Source organism: Hemitrygon akajei, chromosome 11, assembly GCF_048418815.1.
Source record: "Hemitrygon akajei chromosome 11, sHemAka1.3, whole genome shotgun sequence".
Classification (NCBI taxonomy): domain Eukaryota; kingdom Metazoa; phylum Chordata; class Chondrichthyes; order Myliobatiformes; family Dasyatidae; genus Hemitrygon; species Hemitrygon akajei.
In genome coordinates, this window is record NC_133134.1 from 75907997 (window position 1) to 75932484 (window position 24488).

At 49.0% G+C, this 24488-nt stretch overlaps 1 protein-coding gene across 4 annotated transcripts; it reads right to left on the reverse strand.

Annotated features, from left to right (window-relative positions):
* Positions 1-675: 675 nt before the first annotated feature.
* On the reverse strand, positions 676-23759 carry khdc4 (KH domain containing 4, pre-mRNA splicing factor). Of its 4 annotated transcripts, XR_012100798.1 has the most exons (15): positions 23634-23759; positions 22569-22818; positions 21029-21157; positions 18240-18319; positions 16207-16259; positions 12774-12928; positions 10736-10947; positions 10086-10146; positions 7842-7902; positions 6619-6806; positions 6160-6324; positions 4725-4834; positions 3651-3742; positions 1334-2428; positions 676-1029 (listed from the first exon to the last, which is right to left on the reverse strand). XR_012100798.1 is itself a non-coding variant. In XM_073061168.1 (14 exons), exons 1-14 carry the CDS (start codon positions 23648-23650, stop codon positions 2229-2231), a joined length of 1773 nt encoding a protein of 590 aa, XP_072917269.1. In that variant the 5' UTR covers positions 23651-23759; the 3' UTR covers positions 1058-2228. The 4 variants fall into 4 exon arrangements, 3 of the variants coding, with proteins under 3 accessions (XP_072917269.1, XP_072917270.1, XP_072917271.1); XM_073061168.1 differs by lacking the exon at positions 676-1029 and having other exon boundaries at positions 1058-2428; XM_073061169.1 differs by lacking the exons at positions 676-1029; positions 6160-6324 and having other exon boundaries at positions 1058-2428.
* Positions 23760-24488: the final 729 nt, after the last annotated feature.

Consider the following 24488-nt stretch of genomic DNA (forward strand, 5'->3'; position numbering starts at 1 on the left):
GCTGCTACCATCCAGGAAATGGTACCGCAGCATAAAAGCCAGGACCAACAGGCTTCATCTTCGAGCGAAGAAGTTTCCCCTTAAACTTTCCACCTTAACCAATAACCTCTAGTCGTAGTGCCATGCAGCCTTAGTGGAGAAAGCCTGCTCGCATCTACCCTACCTATAACCCTCATAATTTTGCATATTTATCAAATCTCCCCTCAATCTTCTACATTCCAAGGAATAAAATCCTGACTGATCTCGACCTTCCACCGACTTGCAGCTATTCGCATTCACGGGGAGTACACGCTGAGCTTAAGTCCCCAAAGCAGCACCACGTTGAGCTCGACATTGACTGGTGCCAAACTGTACCAGTCTCTGCCATTCTTTTGGATTCCTCAGCTGTGTGGGGATCCTGCTCTCCAATAGGCACTGCCCTAGTTTGTGTATCAGTCTGCCGGGATGCAACATCCACGATCAAACCCAACTAATGGAGGCTTCACAATGGACCTTGAAGCGTAATTGCTTGCTGCTCTGCACGTCTTTCTCCTTTGTTACTACTTTTGGGCGGCAGGGTGGAACATGTCTCTATCAAAGGAGGTGTAAGGCCCACAGATCACCATTGGTCAAAATGGATACTGTGGAGGATTTCCTGGAGCGGTACCTCTCCAGGGGATTGACTTTTTTAGACTGTAGTAATCATATTTTAATTTGAATTATTGTCTTGTAAATACAGAATGTTTGTAAATGTTGTATAAACAAACATTTTTCAGTTTTGTAAAACAAAGTAGCACTTGTTCAACACCCCCCCCACCACCACCAGTCACATGAAGCCACAGGAGCAAATGGTGGATGGTCATATGATCAGCTGGTGCATATCACAAGTCCTGATTGTGCGAGAAGGTCCATTAAGTGGGTGAATTCCCATCTGTCCCTTTGAGGAAACACATCCCGCAACTGAAACTGCCAAGCTTCAGGGGCTGGCGGTTCTCCCAGGGGACGTGGAGTGTAGTGATCTGGCAGGTAAGAACCAGTGTGGCTGAGGCACTGAGAAATCAAAGAGGAGGAAAAAGAACAAGGTTCAGCTTCATTTTATTTACAAAGGGCAGAATAAAATATTTGTCACAGTATTTACAGAAGGCCAGAGAATAGAAGGTCTCGACACCCCGCAGTTGCCCTGTCACGGACCGAGGCCAACACAAACAGCCTGGGCCGGAGTGGCTTAGGCATATGTCCAATGCTTATATGGGTAGGGGGGGGGGGGGGGGAACATGCAGTGCTTCTAACGTTCTCACTATTCAGCCACCCCACACCCAACTCAGACTCTCCAAAACAAGCAAAATGGAGTCACCTCACGGCACCCTGCCAGGGGAACGGCAGCCCACTGCGACACGGCAAGGCCTTCAGTGATGCTCGTTGATCAAATCTTTTAGCTTGCTTCACGGACTGGGCAGTGAGGTGTCCTCTGGGAGAAGAGGGGTGGGGTGTGAGGAATAGCACTCTTGGTACTGCCCCTCTAATAGGGAGATGCTCTGTCCCTGTGACAGACTGACACTCTTTCAGCATCGCCCGAGAAATCTGAGGAGGAATCGTGAAGACCCCAGAGTTTGCTGCTGACTCCGATACTCGATGTAGAATCGCAGCCAGCAGGAGAGACAGCACCATGAGTCTTCTGGCTGCAGCATCGCCACCTGTGCACTACCAGCACTGGGCACTTGGGCTGAGGGGCTAGTGTGTGAGCAGCCAAGCTACTGGTGGCATCGCCTCTCATCAGGGTGATAGCGGGTAACACTCAGTACTGACCCCACCTCTCCTCTCCCTCACTACTGACACTCCCCCCAAATACCCCCTCTCAACATTGCCCCTCTCTCTGTGCTGCCCCTGAGTTGCCACCACTCAACATCCCCTCTCCCAATACTGCCTCGTCTTTCTCACTGCTCCCCTCCCCACTGTCCCAATCCAACGTCAGCCCCAGTTACCAGCTAAACAAAGATTAAAAGCAGAGGAGAGCAAACTTTTAGAGAACTAAATAGTTTTGGACAGATTTTCCACCCCCCACCCAAACAAACACAAATAACGTTGGTGCTGAAACAGCCCATGGCCTTGGACCACACCCATCACACTGTCTGGGTGTGCAGTTGCATGCTAACAGTTCCCCAGGGCCAATGCAATGCTTGTGGGCAGGTTAGGGGGCTGCTGGTCTGCTTCTGGCCCTCAGTCCCAGGCCGGACAGAAAGGGGCAGGAGCTAAGGTGCCATCCAGAAGGGCATCTGCTGCTGAGGCCGCTGGGCGGGCATCGCGTATCGGCAGCCAGCACTCCAGTTCTGTGCCGCCTCTCGCCGCCGAGATGCCTCCTCCTCGTCTTCCGCTTGCTGTCGTCCATAGAGCGGTCGTGGTCCCTGATCGGTTCCTCTCCGCATCTTGGCCAGCGGTTCCTCTGGGCGATCTAGAGATGGGCAGAGAACGAGAGAGAGACACACACACACAAAGCACACAGACACACACACATACATACATACATACACCAAATAGTCCCAAGAAACAATGGCTCAAGGGAAAGAAAACCAGTTTGTTATTGAGGGGGGAGAATTTGTCGCCGTTTTCATTGTCCACGTGGTGCGTCCGACACATAGAAGGCAGGCAGGCACAATCAGTGATCCATCCCCACGGCGACAGCAGAACCATGGAGAGGGAGAGAAAGAGAGAGAGAAAAAAAACACAAAGAGAAAGGCCATGTTAGAACCGGCACTGGCGGCTCTCCCATTCCCACGTGCAGGGCTGAGGGTAGGGGACCCGTCACTGATCGGCAGTCTGGGTGGCGAGAGGGGAAGTTGCACCTACCGCTCTGTGCAGTCTCCCTATGTAAAAGCTTCCCTATAGTCCTCACAGTAACAATAGTGTTAGTGATGGGGAGCAGTAACCATGGCCGATTCCCCAGGGACTCTGGGCAGCAATGGGTAGAGCATGAACCATGGCCGATTCCCCAGGGACTCTGGGCAGCAATGGGTAGAGCACGAACCATGGCCGATTCCCCAGGGACTCTGGGCAGTGATGGGGAGCAGGTACCCTGGCTGACTCCACCCTCTCTCTCTAACCCTAGGCAGTGATGGGTAGAGCATCACTATGGCTGATTCTCCACCCCCCCTAACTCCAGGGACTCTGGGCAGCGATGGGTAGAGCACGAACCATGGCCGATTCCCCAGGGACTGGGCAGTGATGGGTAGAGCATGAACCATGGCCGATTCCCCAGGGACTCTGGGCAGTGATGGGGAGCAGGAACCCTGGCTGACTCCACCCTCTCTCTCTAACCCTAGGCAGTGATGGGTAGAGCATCACTATGGCTGATTCTCCACCCCCCCTAACTCCAGGGACTCTGGGCAGCGATGGGGAGCAGGAACTCTGTGGCAGTGGATAGGATTCAGGGCCTAGATCTAGTCTGGTGAGACTAACACCTGGCAGATTATGTATCCCCAGTATTCCAGTCACAGCACCCTACTCCCACATTTATAAACCCTCTCCTGAAGGAGTGAACTTCCAAATACAGAGTCTAGGTGAGGAGGACAACCCCCACCCCCTGGCGTGTGCTAGGAAAAGTCCTGGGTTCTGCAGCTGCTGTTCCTATCCAGGTCCCAAACCATGCGTGGGCCGAAGCCCAGAGACGCACTCACCCAATGGTGCCGAGGGCCCGTACATGTGACGCTGGTCATCTGACTGTGGGAATCCTTTGTCCAGCAGCGGCATCGGGGGAGGCATCAGTTGCCTGGGTAGAACACAGCATAGCCACAGTTAGTGACCCCAACCGTCCCAGCAGCAACAACACTATCCTGGCAACATCTGCTGCCTAAATTGTCCTGGAGGACACTGGAATCTGCAGCACAATACAAAACGCTGGAAGAACTCAGTATCTGTGGAGGGAAACTGATGGTTTGGGCCAAACCGCTTTATCTTTACTGAGACCGGTTTAAATAGGGGCTGGCATGGTAGTGGTTAATGTAATGCTACAGCAGCATCAGTAACCCAGGTTTAATTGCCAACTCTGTCTGCAATGAGTTTGTACATTGACCGTGACCATGTGGGTTTCCAATGAGTAGGTTAATTGGTCACCTGGGTATAACTGGATGGAATGGGCTCACTGAACCGAAAGTGCATCTCTGAAAGAGGGCAAGAGCTGGGAAAGCTGTATCTGGATCCCAGTGAGCAGAGGGGGTGACAGGTAGATGGCGGAAGAGAGAACAGCGACAGAGGCTGGGAGGTGGGAGGCAATGCAACCAGAGGCCACAGATGGAAGGATCTGATAGGAGAGGATGGTGGTGTGTGGAAGCAAATAGGGAAGGTGTTGAAGAGTTGTATACGAATAATAAATGAATCTTTGATTAGAAGTAAGTATAGGGGGTTTGCCAGAAGTAGTCATTTTACACAGTGTGATGGGTGTGATCCAGATGGTAGAGGCAGTTTAGGGATGTTTAAAAGACTCTTAGATAGGCATGTAGGTGATAGAAAGATGGAGGACTACAAAGGAGGGAAGGGTTAGATTGATCTTGGAGCAAATTTAAAGGTTGACATAATATTGTGCACTAAATTACTGCTGTATAGAGAAGAAAAATTTGGCTGATCTGCACACAGCCTGAAATAATGTTGATGAGACATTCCTTCCTACAGACACTGCTCGACACGGGGTCCCTCCAACAATGTTATTTTGCACTAGATTCTGAAACATGGCCGCGTGAAACAAGCAGAATTACCTGTCCGTCTCCTTCTCCCTGCCGCAGGAGTCGGCGAAGATCACACCAGCTCCACTTCTCCCAGTCTGAGGGGACCCTGTACCTAAATTAGTCATATGAATGGGTCCATGCTATGAGCAGAAAAAAGCAGCAGGATTAGCAGCAGTAACAATGCTCCCTACCGCAACATCCTGTTGCTAGGCTGCAGACGTGAACACTCCCTCACTAACGCAAATCTACAAAAAGGGGGTGCCCTCAAATCCGCTGCGCCCCCTTTCTTGGGCAAAGGAAAGCCTCATGCGTGTGGATCTCAGGCTGCTGACCCCTGCACTGTATCCTTGGAGGAGGGGCGGGGGGGAGGAGAAACTGTAATGAACCATGTGGCCAAGACTGCTGCTCAGTGCCTCAGTTAAACAATCACCTACTGCTCACCGGAGTATTCCCGAAGAATAGCAGCTTACCGCATGCAGCCCTTACCCAGCTAAGCCCAGCACGTCTATGCTGAAGACAATGCAGCAGTAACTGGCTACAGGTCCACTGGCTCTTCTTAATGCAAGGTTTGAAGTTAAGCTTTGAAATTTCTCCATGGACACTGATGTCAAATTAAAGCTTCCAATTTAACTTCTACTGCTGACCACACTCCAAAAGTGTGATGGGACGGTGTGGAGGGAGTTTCACTCTGTGTCTGACCCCGGGAGTGTGTGATGGGACGGTGTGGAGGGAGCTTCACTCTGTGTCTGACCCCGGGAGTGTGTGATGGGACGGTGTGGAGGGAGTTTCACTCTGTGTCTGACCCCGGGAGTGTGTGATGGGACGGTGTGGAGGGAGTTTCACTCTGTGTCTGACCCCGGGAGTGTGTGATGGGACGGTGTAGAGGGAGCTTCACTCTGTGTCTGACCCCGGGAGTGTGTGATGGGACGGTGTAGAGGGAGATTCACTCTGAGGGTGACTTTTGCTGCCCATGAACTCTCAGCACTTCCCTCTCTCTATAGCATTAACTGGGCAGAATCGTCTGTTGCCCAGCCACAAGTGAAACCTGATGAGTACATTGTATGCTGGCTGACGTTCCCATCACAGGCCCTCTTAACACAGCTCGATTGGATCATAGTGTGTGCGCCTGTGAGTGTGCGTGGGCGCCAACAACAGACTTCACGATGCCTGACCACTGCCCCTCCACTCTCTGGGGTTGAGCACCCATCGTTTTCCACATTTACAGCCCTAGCCTGTTACACACGGGTGGTCTTTGCACTTGCAGGGTGGAGATGATCTGTTTAGAGGGAGGTCTCGTTGTTGGGATGGGACTGTCGTGAGTATGCCTCTTTCTGTGAAGGGAATGAGGGTTTGGGGAGTACCCGAGGGGTCTTCAGCAGAGAGCATTGGCCAGTGGCCCCTCCCACCCAAAATCAGGACAGAGTGGTCTCCGTTTCCCCGCCACAGGAAGGGGCATGTCTCCCACCTGGTAACCCAGTAGCGGTGGCTCCTCCTCGCTCTCCTCCGTGAAACGCCTCTTCTGTCCCTGAGGTGGGGGCAGTGGGGGTCCAGGTCTCCCTGTGGCTGGCACTCCGCTGTAGCTGGCCGTACTGGCGGGTAAAGGTGGCGCGTATCCAACACCGGGGGCAGTCTACCGGCAGACATGGGTGGAAATTACTATGTGCGGCATGAGGCTCCTAGCACCCAAACCCCCTCCTCCACCAAGCACCCATGTGAGGTAATCGTCCAGGGCAGGCCTCAAGGCGAAGGCCCACCTGACCTCTGCTCAATCAGAGGCACGAGAGGGAATGGTGGACGCGGATCCAATCTGGACGCCAATGCCGACATTACGAACATGGACCCAGCCCACTTGAGGCCTGCACGTGCAATTAACCCCACCACGAACGCACAACGTTCCGCTTCTGCCCCACCTGCCATCACCCACCTGTGTAGGGACCCCCATCGGCTGTGCAGCCCCTGACACAGGGAAGGGGGCGGTGTTGGGGCCACACTGCCTCGGGTACGAACTCGGAGAGGGCTGGATAGGAACAGGGTTCATCGGGTAGCCGGGCTGGTACCCCTGGCCTGGGTAATAGGGCTGCTGAGGAACCCCTCCTGGCACTTGCTGGTAACCTGTAATGGAAAGCAAAAGAGGAGTGCACACAGTCAATGGTGGGAGCCTTGGTACAGAGGGATCCAAGCCCAGAGCTCCCTGATAGTAGCAACGCAAGGGATGCAAAGAAGGCTTGCTTTCATCAGTTGAATAAAGGTCAGGAAGTGCTGCTGTATCTGTATAAAACTTTGGTTAGACTCTACATGGAGCACCGTGTGCAGTTCTGGATGTGGTGGCTTTGTACAGGATGCAGAAATAGTTCCGCAGGATGTTGCCTGGATTAGAAGAGTCAGTTAGGGAGCCTGCAGAAAGATTTAGACAGATTATGAGAATGGACAGATGGAAGTGTATGGTCATGCACTTCAGCAGAAGACTACTTTCTAAATCGAGAGCAGTAAAGATGCAAAGTTAATTGGAATTCCTTGTGCAGAATTCCCCAAAGGTTAACTTGCAGGTTGAGTCAGTGGTAAGGAAGGCAAATACAAAGTTAGCATTCACTTTGAGAGGACTAGAGTACAAAAGCAAGAATATAATTCTGAAGGTCAGACTGCTCAGAGTATTGTGAGAAGTTTAGGGCCCTTTATCTAAGATGTGCTTGCATTGGAGAGGGTCCAGAAAACGTCCACGAGCATGATCCTGAGAATGAAAGGGTTAGTGAGGAGCTGTTGATGTCTCTGGGCCTGTACTCGCTGGACTTTAGCAGAAAGAGGTGAGAATCTTATTGAAAGCTATCAACTGTGCCTTTAGAACAGATGAGGAGGAATTTCCTTAGCCCGAGGGTGGTGAATTTGTGGAAATCATTGTGACATGCCGCTGTTAAGTTTAAGTCATTGGATATATTTGAATTGTAGGCTGATGGGCTATTGATTAGTCAGGGCAAAGGTTATGGAGAGAATGGAGTTGAGTAAATCAGCCAGGATGGGACGATGGAGCAGGGTCAATGCGCCAAATGGCCTAATTCGACTCCTATGTGCGGAAGGATACTGTAAAGGAGATGGATGGGCCAGGGTATCTGTGACAGGAAAGCCTTAGTCCACTTTTATCCCAGAAGTTACCTTGAGGTGGAATGGCTGTAGAGTTCATTTGACTGAGGAATCTGGCATGCTCACTGTGAACCTGAATGGAAACAGAAAGGAAATTCAATCATTTAGAATGCACACTGCACACTCCACTCATTACTTGTCGTGCTACGGTGCAGCGGGTAGTCCTGTTGCCTCATAGCTGCAGAGAACAGGGTTCAATCCCAATCTCTGTCTCTGTATGTCTACGTGCACCTTGTGTGTCCATATTCCTCTACGGACACATCTGTGACTGCAAGGTTCCCCCCAGGTGCTCATCCAATGACGTTTGGGCCTGTGGGGTTAATTTGCTGATATAAACTGCCCCCATGTGTGGGTGAGGGGTGGAATCTGGGGCAGTTGTTGAGCATAAGAGATAAGAGCAGAATGAGACCTTTTGGCCCACTGAGCCAGCTCTGCCATTTTATCAAGGCTGATCCATTTCTTTCTCAACCCCATTCTTCTACCCTCTCCCCATAACCTTACACACCCTGACTAATCAAGAACTTGTCAACCTCTACATTAAATACACCAATGACTTGGCCTCCACAGCTATCTGTAGCAATGAATTCCACAGATTCACCCACCCGCTAAAGAAATTCCCTCTTATCTTGATTCTAAATGGACATCCCCTATTATGAGACTGTGTCCTCTAGTCCAGACTCTCCCACTATCAGAAACATCCTCTCCACATCCAGTCTTTCAAAACCTTTCAACATTCAATAGGTTTTGAAGAGATTCTCCCCTCATTCTTCTAAATCCCAGTCAGTACAGATCCAGAGCCATCAAACTCTCCTCATACAACCACCCTTTTATTCCCTGATTCACTCTCATGAACGCTCAATGTTAGCACATTCTTTCTTGGATGAAGGGCCCAAAACCACTCACAATACTCGGTCAGTGAGGCCTCACCACTGCCTTATAAAGCCTCGGGATTACGTACTTGCTTTTATATTCTAGTCCCTTGAAATGAATGCTAACACTGCATTTGCCTTCCTCACCACCCAAGCTTGGAACTCTGGCGGGAGCAAAGGATGTTGGGAAGGGTGAGGGTGGAGAGCTACGGGAGGGACGTGGGACAGGTGACAGAGAACTGCCAGGGGCCGGGGGGAGGTGGCACAGAAGCAGACACACACCCAGCCCTGAGACACCAGCTAGGGTCATTTGATTACAAAGAATGTCCCTCTGGTACTTCCTGCTCCTTCCCCTCTCTCTTCCCTTTTTCCCCAACTATAATTACCCTCTCCCAGCCCCCTTTCCACTCTCTGTCCACAAGAGACCCATATCCGAATCAGGTCTATCACTCACGTCACGAAATGTGTCTTTTTTTTGTGGCCGGAGTGCAGTGCAATACATAAAATTACTCGTGTATTATTCAAGTCTTGGGCATCCTAGCTATATATTGTGCTTTTTCCACAGTACTGTAGTCTACACCTTTGTTCCTTCTACCAAAGTGTGTGACCATACACTTCCTGACACTGTATTCCAACTGCCACTTCTTTGCCCATTCTCCAATCTGTCCTAGTCCTTCTGAAGCCTCATTACTTCCTCAACACCTAAATTCATATCATCCAGAAGCTTGGGCACATAAAATGCCGCATCTAACGTAAAAAGCAACCCCAACACCAACCCTGCAGAACACCACCAGTCACTGGCACTCTCTGAAGGAGAATAAATTACAGGGAAATAAGTGGAGAAAATTGACCCAGTGACCAGAGACCTACAGAGCCAAACGGCCTCTGTCTATGTAAAAAGCAATCAACGCACAACCGACTCCAGAAGGCCCAAATTCACAAACTTAATGCCGTATGGACACAGATCAGAGGGTCAGATTAAACCCAGGGGTGGTAGCAGGTTAAGATTAAGATTATTTGTCACACGTACAGTGAAATGCATCGTTTGGTCAACGGTAAACACAGTCCAAGGATTGTGCAACTCACAAGTGTCACCACGTTTCTTTGGGCCAACATAGCACGTCCACAATGTACAAACCCTAACCCGAAATGTGGGAGTAAACCAGAGCACCCAAAGGAACCCATGTGGTCACAGGGAGAATGTAGACAGCACCAGGAACAACCACAGTTTATGAGTGGACAGGTGAAGTTGGTTACCACGAGTTCACCTCGCCACCCACCCATATATCCCTATGGATTTGTGTTGCCTGCATATTCACCATGAAACAGGCTAAAGTGCAGGATGTCAGGGTACGAGACACACGCCAACGACCCACCCATTACTCACAGTCTGCAGCAGGCTTTCACACAGCTTCCTTGCAGCCGACAGACCCTCTGGCTTGGGGTGACTGAGAGAAAGAGACAGACAGGTCAATGCAGGGTCCAGAATTACCCATGCCATCAGTCACTGCCCATGATATTCAAATAGGGTAGGGACAGCACAAGATAAGCCCCAGTTTCACAGTCCCACAAACTCCTCCTCTGATCCAGTGACATGCTCGCATGGTAGAGGTTCAGCAAGGGTTAAACAGTCAATCTTCCTCTAGGCCCTCGACGTTCAATCCTAACTTCAGATATACCAATGCTGCAGTTTCAGATCCTGCACCAATCATTGCGTGACGGCTCTATGATTGAGTTTAAACAGAGCACGCTCACCTACACATAACGGTTGACAGATAAAACAGAGAATACAAATACCAAGCAATAATGGTGTAGCCTGAAGACCAGCTGCTTCACAGCCCCAGCGTCAGGTTCTATCTCAACCTCCAGCTGCGTATCTGTCTCAGTGGATTTCCCTCAGCTCCTTGCCCCAGAGTGGGCAAGTTGGTGGGTTAATTGCCCAATGTTACTATGTAGGACTGAGTGGGCTGAAAAGGCCTTTCTCCTTCCTGAATCTCACCATGACCCTGTAAAAAAAGCTGAAAACACATTGGATACCTGATATAAATATACATTGGCTCAAAGGCCTCTCTCCCAGAGGCAGGCTCCAAGCAGCCCGAACCCTTGCCACGTAGGAAGACCTTGGCACCCGTCTCAGCTTGTATGTGCTGCAGGTAGGAGCCCCCCGGACCCTCCACTTTCTCCTTGATGTTGAAGGCCGGCGTGGTTTGCTCAAGACCCACAAACACTTTATCTTGGACGTAATGCATCTGCAGAGTGAGAGAAGAGGCTTATTATACAGACTTTTTAAAATACATGTCAAAAATAAACTTTCACAAGAAGGTTATACTCCATTTGGAGTTTGATGAGATTTGGTATGTCACCAAAGACTAGTAAATTGGTGAAGAAGCTGTTTCTGAATCGTTCAGCGTGGGGCCAGATGGACAGGGTCCTTAATGATGGATGCCAGCTTCTTGGGGCACTTCCATGGTGGGGAGGGTGGTGTCTGTGAGGGAGTTGTTGAGTTTACAACCCTCTGCAGGTTCTTGCAATCCTTATAGCAAACAGTGATGTAACCAGTCCACTGTACGTCTTTGGTGACATAGCAAACCTCGTCAAACTCCTAATGAAATAGAGCTGCGGGTGTGCCCATGAGTGAATCAATGTGTTGGCCTATATTGATGCGTGGGAATTTGAAGCTGCTCACCCTTTCCACTGCTGATCTCTCAATGAGAACTGGTGTGCATTCTCCTGACCTCCCCTCCCCTTCCCGAACGAAGTGCACAATCAGTGCTTTGGTCTTGCTGATGTTGTGTTGACACCACTCAATCCATCTCATTCCCGTACACTCCCACTCCACCATCTGAGATTGTACTTACTCGACCCGTACCTATCCACAGTCGTGGGTACAGACAGAGTGGAACAGTGGGCTAAGCATGCATCCTTGATATTTGTCTGTTATTACCAATCCACACTGTGGTCTCCCAATAAGGTAGTCAAGGATCCAATTGCAGTGGGTGGTATAGAGACCCAGACTCTGGAGTTTGTGATTAGTACTGATGGAATGGTGTTGGACTGTGGGCATTCTTTCCACAGCCTTTGTGATGGATGCACCAAGCATATTATGCAGAGACGGCCAAGGAAACAAAACTATAAGAGAGTTTCTCCACATCTCCACCACAACTTCTGCCTCATCTGTGTATATTGACCAACTTTCGAGGAAAGTCCTGACTTCAGCCATCTCTGCAATTTGACTCATGCCACCTCAAAAATCCCTGTTCACTTCCAGGTTTTATTTTATGCCTCAATCACTTGCAAAATTGTGAAATCATGGATGAAATTTCAGATGGGAGGATGTTGGTGACCAGCTACAGGGAGGTAGAGCTTGAGGGAGTCTCTGGACAGAAAGTAGTAAGCTGTAGGAGGTGATAGGATAAGGATCCAGTGGATAGGCATATCCCTACCCAATCAGTACCAGTGGTTTAACACAGGTGGTGAAGAAGCAGCCAGCCAGCCCGCATTAAAGTCTTCAATCCAAAGGATGAATATTATCAGCTTCAGCATAGAACATAGAATAGTACAGCACATTACAGGCCCTTCGGCCCACAATGTTGTGCCGACCCTCAAACCCTGACTCCCATATAACCCATATACCTGTCATCAGCCCAGTTTGTGTAGAACAGTTTCAGCAGAGCCACATACACTGTACACACTCCAATTCTTAATCCAGATCTCTCAGACATGCTGAGTGGAAAATACTGCACCCACAGTAGGAAACAGATTGGACAGAGAACAAAGGTTCAAAGGCCAGAAAAGTAACACAGATTGGGTACAGTATCAAGCTCTGCCTATACTGTCTCATCAAACATCCCAGAGTAAGACACAGGTTGGGTACAGCATCAAGCTCTCCCTACACTAACACAGAATAGGGTTGTCACTACACTATTCCATCAAACATTCCCAGAGCAGGAACAACACAATTTGCTTACTACAAGTACAATACAGGTTCAAAACAGAATGTGGAATGTCCCATCACAGTCCCAGGGCAAAGTGAGGATCTATGGACAGGGTGACAGTGACACTGCTCCAGACTTACCCCAGCCTGTGACTTCGGTGTGGCGGATGAAGGGTGGACAGCTGGGGCTGGTTGATGGTACACGGTAACCATGGCATCATTGAATGTGGAGGCGGAAGAGATCTGGGCCTTCACTACTCCATTCGCGATTATCTCTTTAATTCGGTTAACAGCCTCTGCGAAGAGGAATTGGAAGAACTCAGAATGCAAATGACAAATCTGCCTCGTGTTTGCTTTAGTACAAAGTGCAGAGTCCGTGAGTACCCCAATCCTCCAACAGATCCCCTCACTGACACGGACACTTGAGGCAGCTGACTCTGTCCAGCACCCTTTAACAGGATGCCATATAGAGCTTGCTAGAAATCTGACAGTTATAGGTGAGGCAGCACCTGTGGAGAGGAAAGCACAGCTTGGCTCGATGTGCCATCTTCCAAGTACAGTTCCCCAACTCAAAACGTTAATCCTGCTTCTCTCATCCCAGGCTCCACCTGACCTTCCAAAAGTACTGGCTTCTTATTTAGGACTGGATTCAAGGCCCTGATGCTCACTCCAGCCTATAGAACACAGAACAGGAACAAGCCCTTCAGCCTATCAGGCTGTACCAAACTAACAAACCAACCCAATTCCTCTGCCTGCAAGTGGATCACATGCCTCCATTCCCTGCACATTCATTTGAGGTCCCTTAAATGTCTCTATTGTGTCTGCCTCCACCACCACCACCTGACAATGCATTCCTGGCAACCACCACTCTGTGTTAAGAAACATATCATCTTTGAATATTCCCCCCACATCACCCTAAATACACATTCTCTAGTATTTGACAGTTCTATCCTAGGTGAATGATTCTACCCCATCCATGCCTCTCAATTTTATAAATGTCCTAGCCACCACCAGTCCGGAGACATCTATTCTAGTTCATCCAACCTTTATTAAAAGCATATGCCCTTTAATTCAGGCAACGTCCTGGTAAACCTCTTCTATACCCTCTCTACATCCTCCCTATAAAGATGCGACCAGAGTTGAATGCAATACTGCAGACATGCTGTAAGCAGAGTTTTATGAAACTGAAATATCAACAGAGAGAAGACAGAGGCCAGCTTCTCCACTACCTCTCCCGACCCTGGAATATTACCATACCTGTAATGCAGGGAACACTCACCCACCTCCTGAAGAATTACAATGTGATTACAAGCAGGTAGTGAGATGGGAACTCTCAGCAGGTCAGGTGTAGGCACAGGGTTAATGTTTCAGGTTGGTCACCTTTCATCAGAACTGCTCTGAGTGAAGAGTAATTGACCGAACACAGTACCTCTCCAGATACCGCCCAACCTACTGGCCAGCCCAATGGATTTAGTATTTAACTGCAAATTTCCAGCACCTGCTGAGTTTGCCTTTTATATCTGTTATAACGAAGAAAGGGAAAAATAGAGACAGGCAGGACGGTAAATGCTGAAATCTGAAGCAGAGAGAAAGGGTTGGAGGAACTCAGCTGGTCAGGCAATATTTGTGGAGGGGAATGGATGGTTGAGAACATTCCATGTCAACTGTCCATTCCCCAGTGCAGATGCTGCCTGACCCACTGGTTTTATTTTTTTAGTCATGGAGTAAATACTGTCAAAAATATCCAAGGTTTGAACAGAGCGACACTACCACAGTACTGCCCCTCCCGCAGTTCAATGCCCCATCAGTACTGCATGTCCAGTGTTACATTGCTTCAGTACCATCCCTCCCACGGTGTGAAGCTCCCTCAGTATCACCCCTTCCAGAGTGCGATGCTTCCTTTATACAGCCTCTCCACGGGGTGATGCTCTCTGTACCGTCCCTCCCACCGTATCACCCCTTCCAGAGTGCAATGCTCCCTCAGTACTGCCCCTCCCTCTACCCTGGTTCCACCCCATAACCCTCCCTTTACAATTGACTACAGTAATACACAGCCTCAGGAAACCGTGAACTCCCAGTGGCAATGCCGACCTTTACAGCTGTCAGGCTGCGCAGTGAACACCTGGCTATGCCTCAGAGCGAGGTTTGTTCTCTCAGCCTGGTTTCTATAGGAGGACAGTATCAGCAGAGCTACAACACTTCACGCACTCCACTTTCTTCATCCTCCAGACCCTAACCCATCGCCTCAGCCCAGCAAGTGTTCCCACTCTCCCCTCTAGGTCTGAAAGTGGCAGGTTCCCCAGCACCTCACACAGTTGGACTTGCAGCAGCCCGGCCATCCACAGTACAGTAAAGACTCAAAAATTTACTGTCCACAAAATCCTGACGGATTGGCATTTGGATCAGCCACACAATCCTTTCCCACACACTAGGATCCCGGTTTCCACACTCCCCTGAAACCCAGCCCCAGTTTTCATGGTCCCTTAAAAGTTTCTGTGTTCACTGGAGACTAATATAATACTACCAGATCCGCCAGGGTCAAGAACAGCTTCTGTCCACTGCCATCAGACCTCTTATAAGCTAAAGATGAACTTGATCTCCTAACCTACTGAAGTGCCCCTGCACTCTGCCTGCCCTTTCTCTGTAAATGTAACACTGTACTCTGCATTGTTTTCTTTTTACTGTAATCATTTATGGATAAAATGCCAACAAAAGTTTTTCATTGTATCTCGGTATACGTGACAATACCAGGAGATACTAAAAGGCTTGGACATAGAGGACGTGGAAAGTTTAAGATCAGAGGACATAGCCTCAGAATAACGGGAAGTGGAACAGAGATGAGGAGAAATTTGACAGAAAATGGTAAATCTTTGGAATTAACTGCAGACAGCGGTAAAGGCCAAGTCACTGGGTACACTTAAAGGAGAGATTTAAAAGTTTGCGATTGGTAAGGGAGTGAGGTGGGTTAAGGATAATAAAGGTTCTGGGGGGGGGGGGGGGGGGATATTTCTGAAGAAAAATCAACAATGATTGGACAGTGCAGTAGGCTTGATGGGCCAAATGGCCAGTCTACTCCTGTATTGTATGGAAAATAACAGAACAATTACCAATGATGTATAACATAAAAACAATTGAACTAAACTGTCAGAATAGTAATGGGAATAACATCCAACAGTCTGGAACATCTGCAGGTCCGGTACGATCAGAATCCTGAATGCTAGACGATGGGAATTTTATGAGTGGGACACACTGAATCCTGGTTCTGCACGGTGACTGGTGGATGTGGCCTGAGACATTAGTTGCCAACCAGAGAGTGGGGTGGGCACTGTCAGTGAGCAGGGGCCCGTGGGACCTCCAGAAACCCTACCAGGGCATGGAGTCTAAACAACACACACAAAATGCTGGTGGAACACAGCAGGCCAGGCAGCATCTATAAGGAGAAGCACTATCGACGTTTCGGGCCGAGACCCTTCGTCATGGAGTCTGAACCCAGGTTGGAGAAGCGGATGCTCTCTGTCGAATGAGCCCAATGGCCTGGACTACAAACACCAGGATGTCATGGGCATATACTCACTGTCAACAACCTCACGTGTCTGGCCTTGAATGTGGAGGCAGAGGGCACGGTCCCTGCAGAGAGAGAGGAGGAAGAAAATTCATAAAGTTACCAGGTAGTCGCCACACCACATGCACCCCACTCCCACTAACCCTGCAAAAAGGAGCTGGTTGTGGATTACAGGAGGAATGGAGACAGGCTAACCCTGAATTGACATCAATGGATCTGGGGTTGAGAGGGTAAACAGCTTTAAGCTCCTCAACATCGTCACTGAGGACCTCACGTGGTCTGTTCACACCAGCTGTGTGGTGAAAAAGGCAGACGGTTTCAGAAGTTTAGTATGGGCTCCCAAATCCTAAGAATATTCTACACTGGCATAATTAGGAGCATCACTGCCTGGTATGGGAACTGTACTTCCCTCAATCACAGGGCTCTGCAGAGGGCCCAGCGCATCTGTAGTTGTGAACTTCTCATGATTGAGGACATTTACAAAGACAGGGGTGTAAAAAGGGCCTGAAGGATCATTGGGGACCCGAGTCACTCCAACCACAATCTATTCCAGCTGCCACCATCGTGGGAAACGAAGCACAGCATAAAAGCCAGGACCGACAGGCTCCGGGACAGTTTCTTCCAGCAGGCCATCAGACTGATTAACTCACACTGATTTGACCGTATTTCATATTACATTGACTGTCCTATTTATTATAAATTACTATGATTGCACATTTAGATGGAGATGTAACGTAAAGATTTTTACTCCTCATGTAAAGGATGTAAGAAATAAAGTCAATTCAACAATGAAGTGAGAGAACAGAAGGAAATCAAAAACAAGACACAAGACACCACAGACACTGGAATCCGGAACAACTACTCAGCAAGTAGAGCACTAACTGTCAATATGTCTGAGTTGAAAACCTACAATGAGTTCAAGTTCATTGTCATCTGACCGTACACAGAAAGAACCAAATACATTCCTCCGGACCACGGTGCACCTACAAAACAAACCTGCAGGTGCTGAGAAATTGTTGCCTTTTGCACATTGGTTGCTTGTCTTTGTATGCAGTTTTTCATTTATTCAACTGCGTTTCTTTCTATTTGCTGTGAATGCCCATGGGGAAATGCCCGTAGTATATGTTGACAGATAAGTACTTTGGTAATAAATTTACTTTGAACCTTTTGAATTTTGAAAACGCTCAGCAGGTTGAGTAGCGTCTGCAGAGTGTCACAGAGAGCTGATGCTTAGGGTCAGAGACCCTTTGTTAGAACTGGTAAGGACAGGAGATTGTTAAGTTAAAGGGAGGTAGAGCAGGTCTGATGCAGTAAAACAATGGTGACCATGGTTGATATGGGGTGTACGAATTAATAATTCTTCCCCTGCGCCATCAAATTTCTGAGCGGTCCATGAACAATTTTATTCCTTTTGCCTTTACACTAAATATTTTGTAAATTTTATGTTTTTGCATTGTACTGCTGCTGCAAAGCAACAATTTTCACATCAAGACAATGATAGTAAACCTATTCTGGTTTGGTCACTGAGTGAACGGGTGTGGTTAAAGAGTGAGAACGTGGATAAAAGGATGTAGACATTGTGAATGCAGGACAGAAGCCTGTTCTGACTGGTCATACTGGGAACTCCTGCAGGAGAAAAGGGCGAAAATAAATAAGCAGGCTGAAGCAGTGTGACAGACGGACGAGAGCAGTGTGCATCGTGTTGTATCACTGCCACTCTATCTCTGTACATTCTTTGCACAGATCTGAATGACCAAGTACATCTTAAAGCGCTCCAAAGATGAGCCACACCCAGGGCACTTCCCTCCCCAACAGATCAGTTTGCCAGGCCTCAACCATTCTGATGGTGTGACCCTCACCATCAATCCCACCCCTCCTTTGGTGGGGTGATCCCTCAGCACCACTGCCCCTCCAGCACACATTCTGGAGATTATGTCTAGTGTCTGGGCCTTAAGATCTACCCGGTGATTTGGATCCATAAATAGTGATGGGGTTCTGGCGTTCTGGGGGAGGTGGGGACAACTGCTTACTAAGACAGTACATACCCAGGGGTGGCTTGTGCTTTCTCCTCCGGGGACATAAACCTCCCGCGTGTGGACACGGCAGCTCCAGATAACCGACTCACCTGCACAACAAGAGACAGAGGAAAGGTAAGGACTTTCATTTGATTTTGTAAACAACACCCCCCCCCCACCCTTCAAAACCCGTAAGAGAATAAAATCAGCTCGTGTGAAAGTGCCACAGTAGCATAACTGTTAGTGACACTGCTACAGCTTGGGGCATCAGTTTGCAATTCAATTCCAACACTTGTGTTAGGCACTTGAACGTTCTTCCCACGTGCTCATGGGTTTCCTCCTACAGTTCAAAGACGTACTGCTCAGTAGGTTAATAGGACATTGTAAATTGTCTCGTGATTAGCCTTGGGTTGAATAGGTGGTTTGGTAGCTGGTGCAGCTCACTGGGCCAGAGGGGCCTATTCCACAGTAGGTACGCAAGGAATAAATAAATAAAGCAGGGTTCTGGAACAAACAGTGACCTGGCTAATGAAATCAAGTGGTCTGTGAGGCACGTGGGAGTAGACAGCTCTTGTAACAGAACTTACTGCGTACAGACAGCTAGACAAGAACGGCTTCAAAGGATATAGGACAAACACAGGTTAACAAGACTTGGTAAGCATGGATAATTTGGGCTGAAGGACATGTTTCAGTGCTCTGTGACAAAATGGTCCAGTTGTAGAGCTAGAGACCGTCACAAAATCTGTCAAGCTGACTGACGAGGTGTAGGGCAGTAAATACTTTTTGCACGGACTTTGGTAAGGCATTTCAGTAGTTAATCCAGAAAGTTAAGATGCATGGGATCCACAGTAGCTATGATTCCAAACTGGCAGTGAAGGAGGGAGTTAGCATGACCGGAGGTCTGTGAACATTGCCAGGATTTCTGTTGTTAGTGATTTATATATTTTGGATAAGAAGATGAATGGCGTGTTGACCTTCACTGGTTGGAGAACTGAGTTCAAGAGCTGTGAGGTAATGTTGCAGCTCAAAAAAGCCCTGGTTAAACTACATTTGGAATACTGTGTACTGGTCTGGTCGCCTCATTATAGGAAGGTTATGGAACGGTTAAGAGTGGGCACCGGGTAGATTTACCAAAATGTTGTCTACATTAGGGAGTATGACATATAAGGAAAGGTTGAGTGAGCCAAGGCTTTTCTCTCTGAAATGAAGGAGAATGAAAGGTGACTCGTTAAGGTGATTAGAACGACAGCCAGAGACTTTTTCCAAGCGTAGAAATGGCTAATACAAAGGAGCATACTGTTAAGGTGATTAGAGGAAAGCACAGGGAGGTTATCAGAGGCAGGTCTTTTTACAGAGTCATGAGTACTCTGCCAACAGTGCTGGTGGAGGCAGATACATTAGGGCATTTTGAGAGACTCTTAGATAGGCACATGGATGATGGAAAATGGAGGGCTATTGATTAAAAGGTCAGCACAACATCGTGGGCCAAGGGGCCTGTACTGAGCTGTAATGCCCTGTTCCATCTCTATACTCTAAGAATAGAGATCAGCTGCTAAGTGCAGACGACACAAACACAGGTGGAGTTGTGGACAGTAAAGGTGGTTGTTGATGGAGATAGGAGGATATAAAACATTTGCAGATATGGTCAGAGAATGGCAGACGGGAGTTTAATCTGGGCAAGTGTGAGGTGCGGCACTGTGGAAGGTTAAGTGTAAAGAGAATGAATTATGTGGCCGGCCCCCTTAGTCAGATGTACAGAGGAATTATAGCATGCAAGTCTATCGTTCTCTGAAAGTAGTAAAGGTGGTGTCAGGAATGCTTGCTGTCATTGGCCGAATATCGGTCAGCAAGTCATGTAGACTTGAACTTTGGATTGGATGCACTTGGAATACTAACAACACAATTCACTGTACATCTCCAAGGTTTGATGTACATGTGAAAAATAAATGTAATCTTTATCGTTCTGGTTGCCCCAGAAAATATGGAGGCTTTGAAAAGGATCCAGAACAAATTCACCAGGAGGCTGCCCAGATTTGAGGGTATGAGCAAACAGGAGAAGGGTTGGACAAATGTAGGCCGCAGGCTGAGGGGACTCGTGATAGCTTATAACATTACGAAATGCATTATAATTTATAACATTATAAATAGGGCAGTTTTTCCCACCAACACCCCCCCACCCCAGCCCCAAGGATAGGTGTCAAATAAGAGTGCAAAGTGAGGTGGGGAGGGGGGTATGAATTCACAAGGCGTGTGATTTTTTTTTCAGATTGGCAGGCACCTGGAGTGGGTTGGTCGTGGCGGCAGAGACAATATAGACACAGTATTTAAAGGTAATTTTGACTTCAACAGGTAATGAACATGCAAGGAATGGAAGGGCATGCATAATGTGCAGGCAGGTAAGTTTAGTTTAAGAACATCGGAGGAACTCAGGTCAAGATGCTGTCTGACCTACTAAATTCCTCCAACATTTTGTGTATGTTTCTCTGGATTTCCAGCATCTTGTGTTTATGTTTATTTTAAATTGGCATCATGATCAGCAGAGACCCTTAAACTGTTCTGAACTCTTAAGTATCTATCCAGGCTCTTGAAACATCAAGGGTTACAAGTTGTAGCAACTGACATTATACAGATGTGTTGGGCCGGGGGGGGGGCTTGTTCCTGTGACTCTATAATTGAGACTCTCCCTCCCCTACACCCAGTGGGAACAGGATGATGGCAAGGAGAGTACATCATCCTCCGAACCTGTCAGTCTGGGACCACGGTAACAGGAAGAGAGAGGGTCAAACAGACATGAACCACCCCCCCTCACCCATTCACACCTCATCCTGGGTCTGTCCACGGGTCAGCAGGTTCCGGCAGCTGATAGGGACGTCGTTAATCTCCACCTCTGCCACAACCAGGTCGTCCTTGTTCTTAGTGCTAGCCCCCATTTTGCCAGGAAGCGAGACCTGCGCAGAGGGAATAGAATGTCAGCAACATGGGACAGTGAGCAGGAGAGACACAGGAGCAAGACGGGGGGGGGGGGGGGCAGCGGGTCTTTTGACATATCTTCCCCCTCTCAAACCTTCTCCCCTCCCCCAATGCTATTCAATACCACTTAGACAAGTACACGAGGGATATGGGCCAAACACAGGCAAGTAAAACTAGCTTAGATGAGACACCTTGGTCAACATGTATAAGATGGACTGAATGGCCTCTTTTGCCTGCTGAATGGCCACAGGCTAGGATTGCTTTCCTAACACTTGCTGAATTAGTATATTACCCTGGTTGTGGGCCCCAGGTCCCAGCCCACACTCCAACACATCAACAGGACTCCATGCATTTAGAACAGATGTCAGTGAGGGACCATGCTTCCAAGCACGTTTGTCCACTGCTGCCTCGAAGCCGAGCTCAGACTGCTCTAGACCCACCATTAAGCACACACTCTGTCCCAGAGCCCTTGGAAATCCTAGCATCTGATCGATGGGAGGTGTGGGAGTAACAGATCAACGCTACAAATTCAGTTTAATTTGGTATTGTATTTAGTACAGAGGCTGTGGGCCAAAGGGCCCGTTCCTGAGCTGTATCTCCCCTGCGTCCTGCTGGGAAGGGTGGTGTCTGACCCCTCCCTATCACATAGACTGCTGGTTGGCATAGCACGGCCCAGGAGGGGCAGAATGGTCACCTGGAGTCAGAGGTGAAGGAATGAGTTAATGTTTTATTTCCACACAAAACACCTGAAACCCCAATTGTTTCTAGGGAGAGATGAGAGCATGAGATACAGGAGCAGAATTATGCCATCCAGCCATCAAGTATCATGATCATGCCCGACTTTTTCCCCATTCCATGAACCCCACTTTTTTATATACTTGAATCTTGTAAATGTTAGTAATGTACAGCTGCCACAAAATATCACATTTCACCACGTATCTCAGTGATAATAAACCTGATTCTGATTCATACAAGGTGAAAAGCAATAGTCGAAACGCAAGATAAATGCACTGTTGAAGACAAACACTCAATGTTTCAGGAACAGCTTCTTTCCCTCTACCATCAGGTGTCTAAACAATGCCACATGAACACTACCTTACTAGTTTTTTTTGTATTAGTTTGCATTAGTTATTTAATTCACATACATTTCTTACTGTAAGTTATAGTTCTTTCTATGTACAGCTGCCGCAAAACAAATTTCACTACATATCTTTGTGATAATAAACCAGGTTCTAATGTACATAAAGTGGTCCTGACATCACAAGATAAATGAGAACAGTGCATTTGTCTTCTAGGTTACCGATGAAACTTCACTGGCAAGCCCTGGACGTATTGCCCGGTTCTGGGTGGTACGTGCTTGCATGAGGTGCGTGCCCTGCTGACTAGTACCTGCTCAGGAACAGTGGGACTGGGCTTCAGCTTGCCCTTCGCCATCAGCATGGCGTTGATCTTGGCTGCAACGGCTGCCGCTGCGTCCAGTGCTCCAGAAGCAGGGGCCCCAGCCCCGGGCCCCACCCCAGCGCTCGGAGCTCCTGCCCCAGGGACAATGGGCACCGTTGGCATGGAAACCGGGGTGGACATCACTCCAGGCAGGAGGCCATTGATGCCAGGCCCAGGCTGGTCCCACTTGCTGCGGCGTCTGCAAAGGAAAAGTCCCTACATTCACCTGGTCCTGAGAAATAGGCACCAGCTACATCTCCATTATCGCACTCCCAGCTCCTCACCAGAACCCTCAAGCAAGTCTCCCACCCACTCATTATAAAACATCTACTTCCCACCTACCCAGAAACCCTCACATAAACCCCCAGGCACCCCCCCTCATTCACTCTCCTCCCCTACCCGAACCCGTCCTTTACTCTTTACCCGCTCCCCCCAGCACAACGCCATCTCCCCTCCCACCTCCTCCACTCTCTCCCCTCATACCTACTCTTCTCCTCCCTCTCTTCTTCCTTTCCCCTCCCTCCTTTTCCTCCACCCCACTCCCCTCTCCCTATCTCCCCTTCTTCGCCTCCCTCCATCCCCCTCTCTACTCCCTCCCCCATCCACCTCCTCCTCTACTTCCTCCCCATCCCGCTCCATCTATACTCCTTCGCCCATTCCCCCCTCCCCCTCCACTCCCGCTCCCATCCCCCTCTACTCCCACTCCCGCTCCCATCCCCCTCCACTCACTCTCCCATCCCCCTCCACTCCCGCTCCCATCCCCCTCCACTCACTCTCCCATCCCCCTCCACTCCCGCTCCCATCCCCCTCCACTCACTCTCCCATCCCCCTCCACTCCCGCTCCCATCCCCCTCCACTCACTCTCCCATCCCCCTCCACTCCCGCTCCCATCCCCCTCCACTCACTCTCCCATCCCCCTCCACTCCCGCTCCCATCCCCCTCTACTCCCACTCCCTCTCCTTCCCCACTTTAATGAATCCTGACTCCCTCCATATCCGTAGTTCCATTCCTCACCCTCCACCCTCCGCCATTTTCCCTCCGTCTTCCAGAACAATCCGACAGTTGCTGCGGCGGCTCTCTTCGCTACGTCACTTCCGTGTCGGTGGACGACACGTCCGGTCCCATGCCAATACAGGATACGGTCTAACGTCACAAAGGTGCTTCCGCCCTGCAAAGACGCGGAACGGAAGAGGGGCATCACCCCATCCTGGGGCAATTCACAGACATCTGCTAAACCCGGCCATCGTTGCACGACGGGAGGGCAGCAGCGGAGTTCGGGGTGGGTAGCCTTACGTCCCGTTGCTGGATACCGCCCAGGAAGTGGTCCCGGCTCCCTGCACACATGTCCTCGGGAAAGAAGGTCACTCTGGGTTCAGTGACTGGAGGAAGACGCCGGGGTCTTGGGTGGAAGGCAGGAACGGTGTAAAATATAGTCGGGGAATATGTCTCATTCCAAGTCTCACTGTCTGGTAACGTGGTCGAGGAATGTGGCCAATTCCCAGGACATGCCCTCTTCTCGATACTACCATGAAGGAAGAGGAACAGGAGCCTGCAAACGCATACTCAGCGTTTCAAGTTCAAAATAAAATTTATTCCGGGCATTCTCAATAAAACCATAACAAAATCAATGAAAGACCGGACCAATTAGGCAGATAATCAATATACAAAAGACCAACAAACTGCAAATACAAAAAGAAAGAAATAATAATAATAAATAAGCAATAAACATGAGATAAAGAGTCCTTGAAAGTGAGTCTTAGATTATGGGAACATTTCAGTGTGGGGCGAGAGAAGTTCTCCCCTCTGGTTGATGGGTAATACTGTTCCTGATCCTGGTGGTGAGTCTTCAAGCTCTTATAACACCTTCTC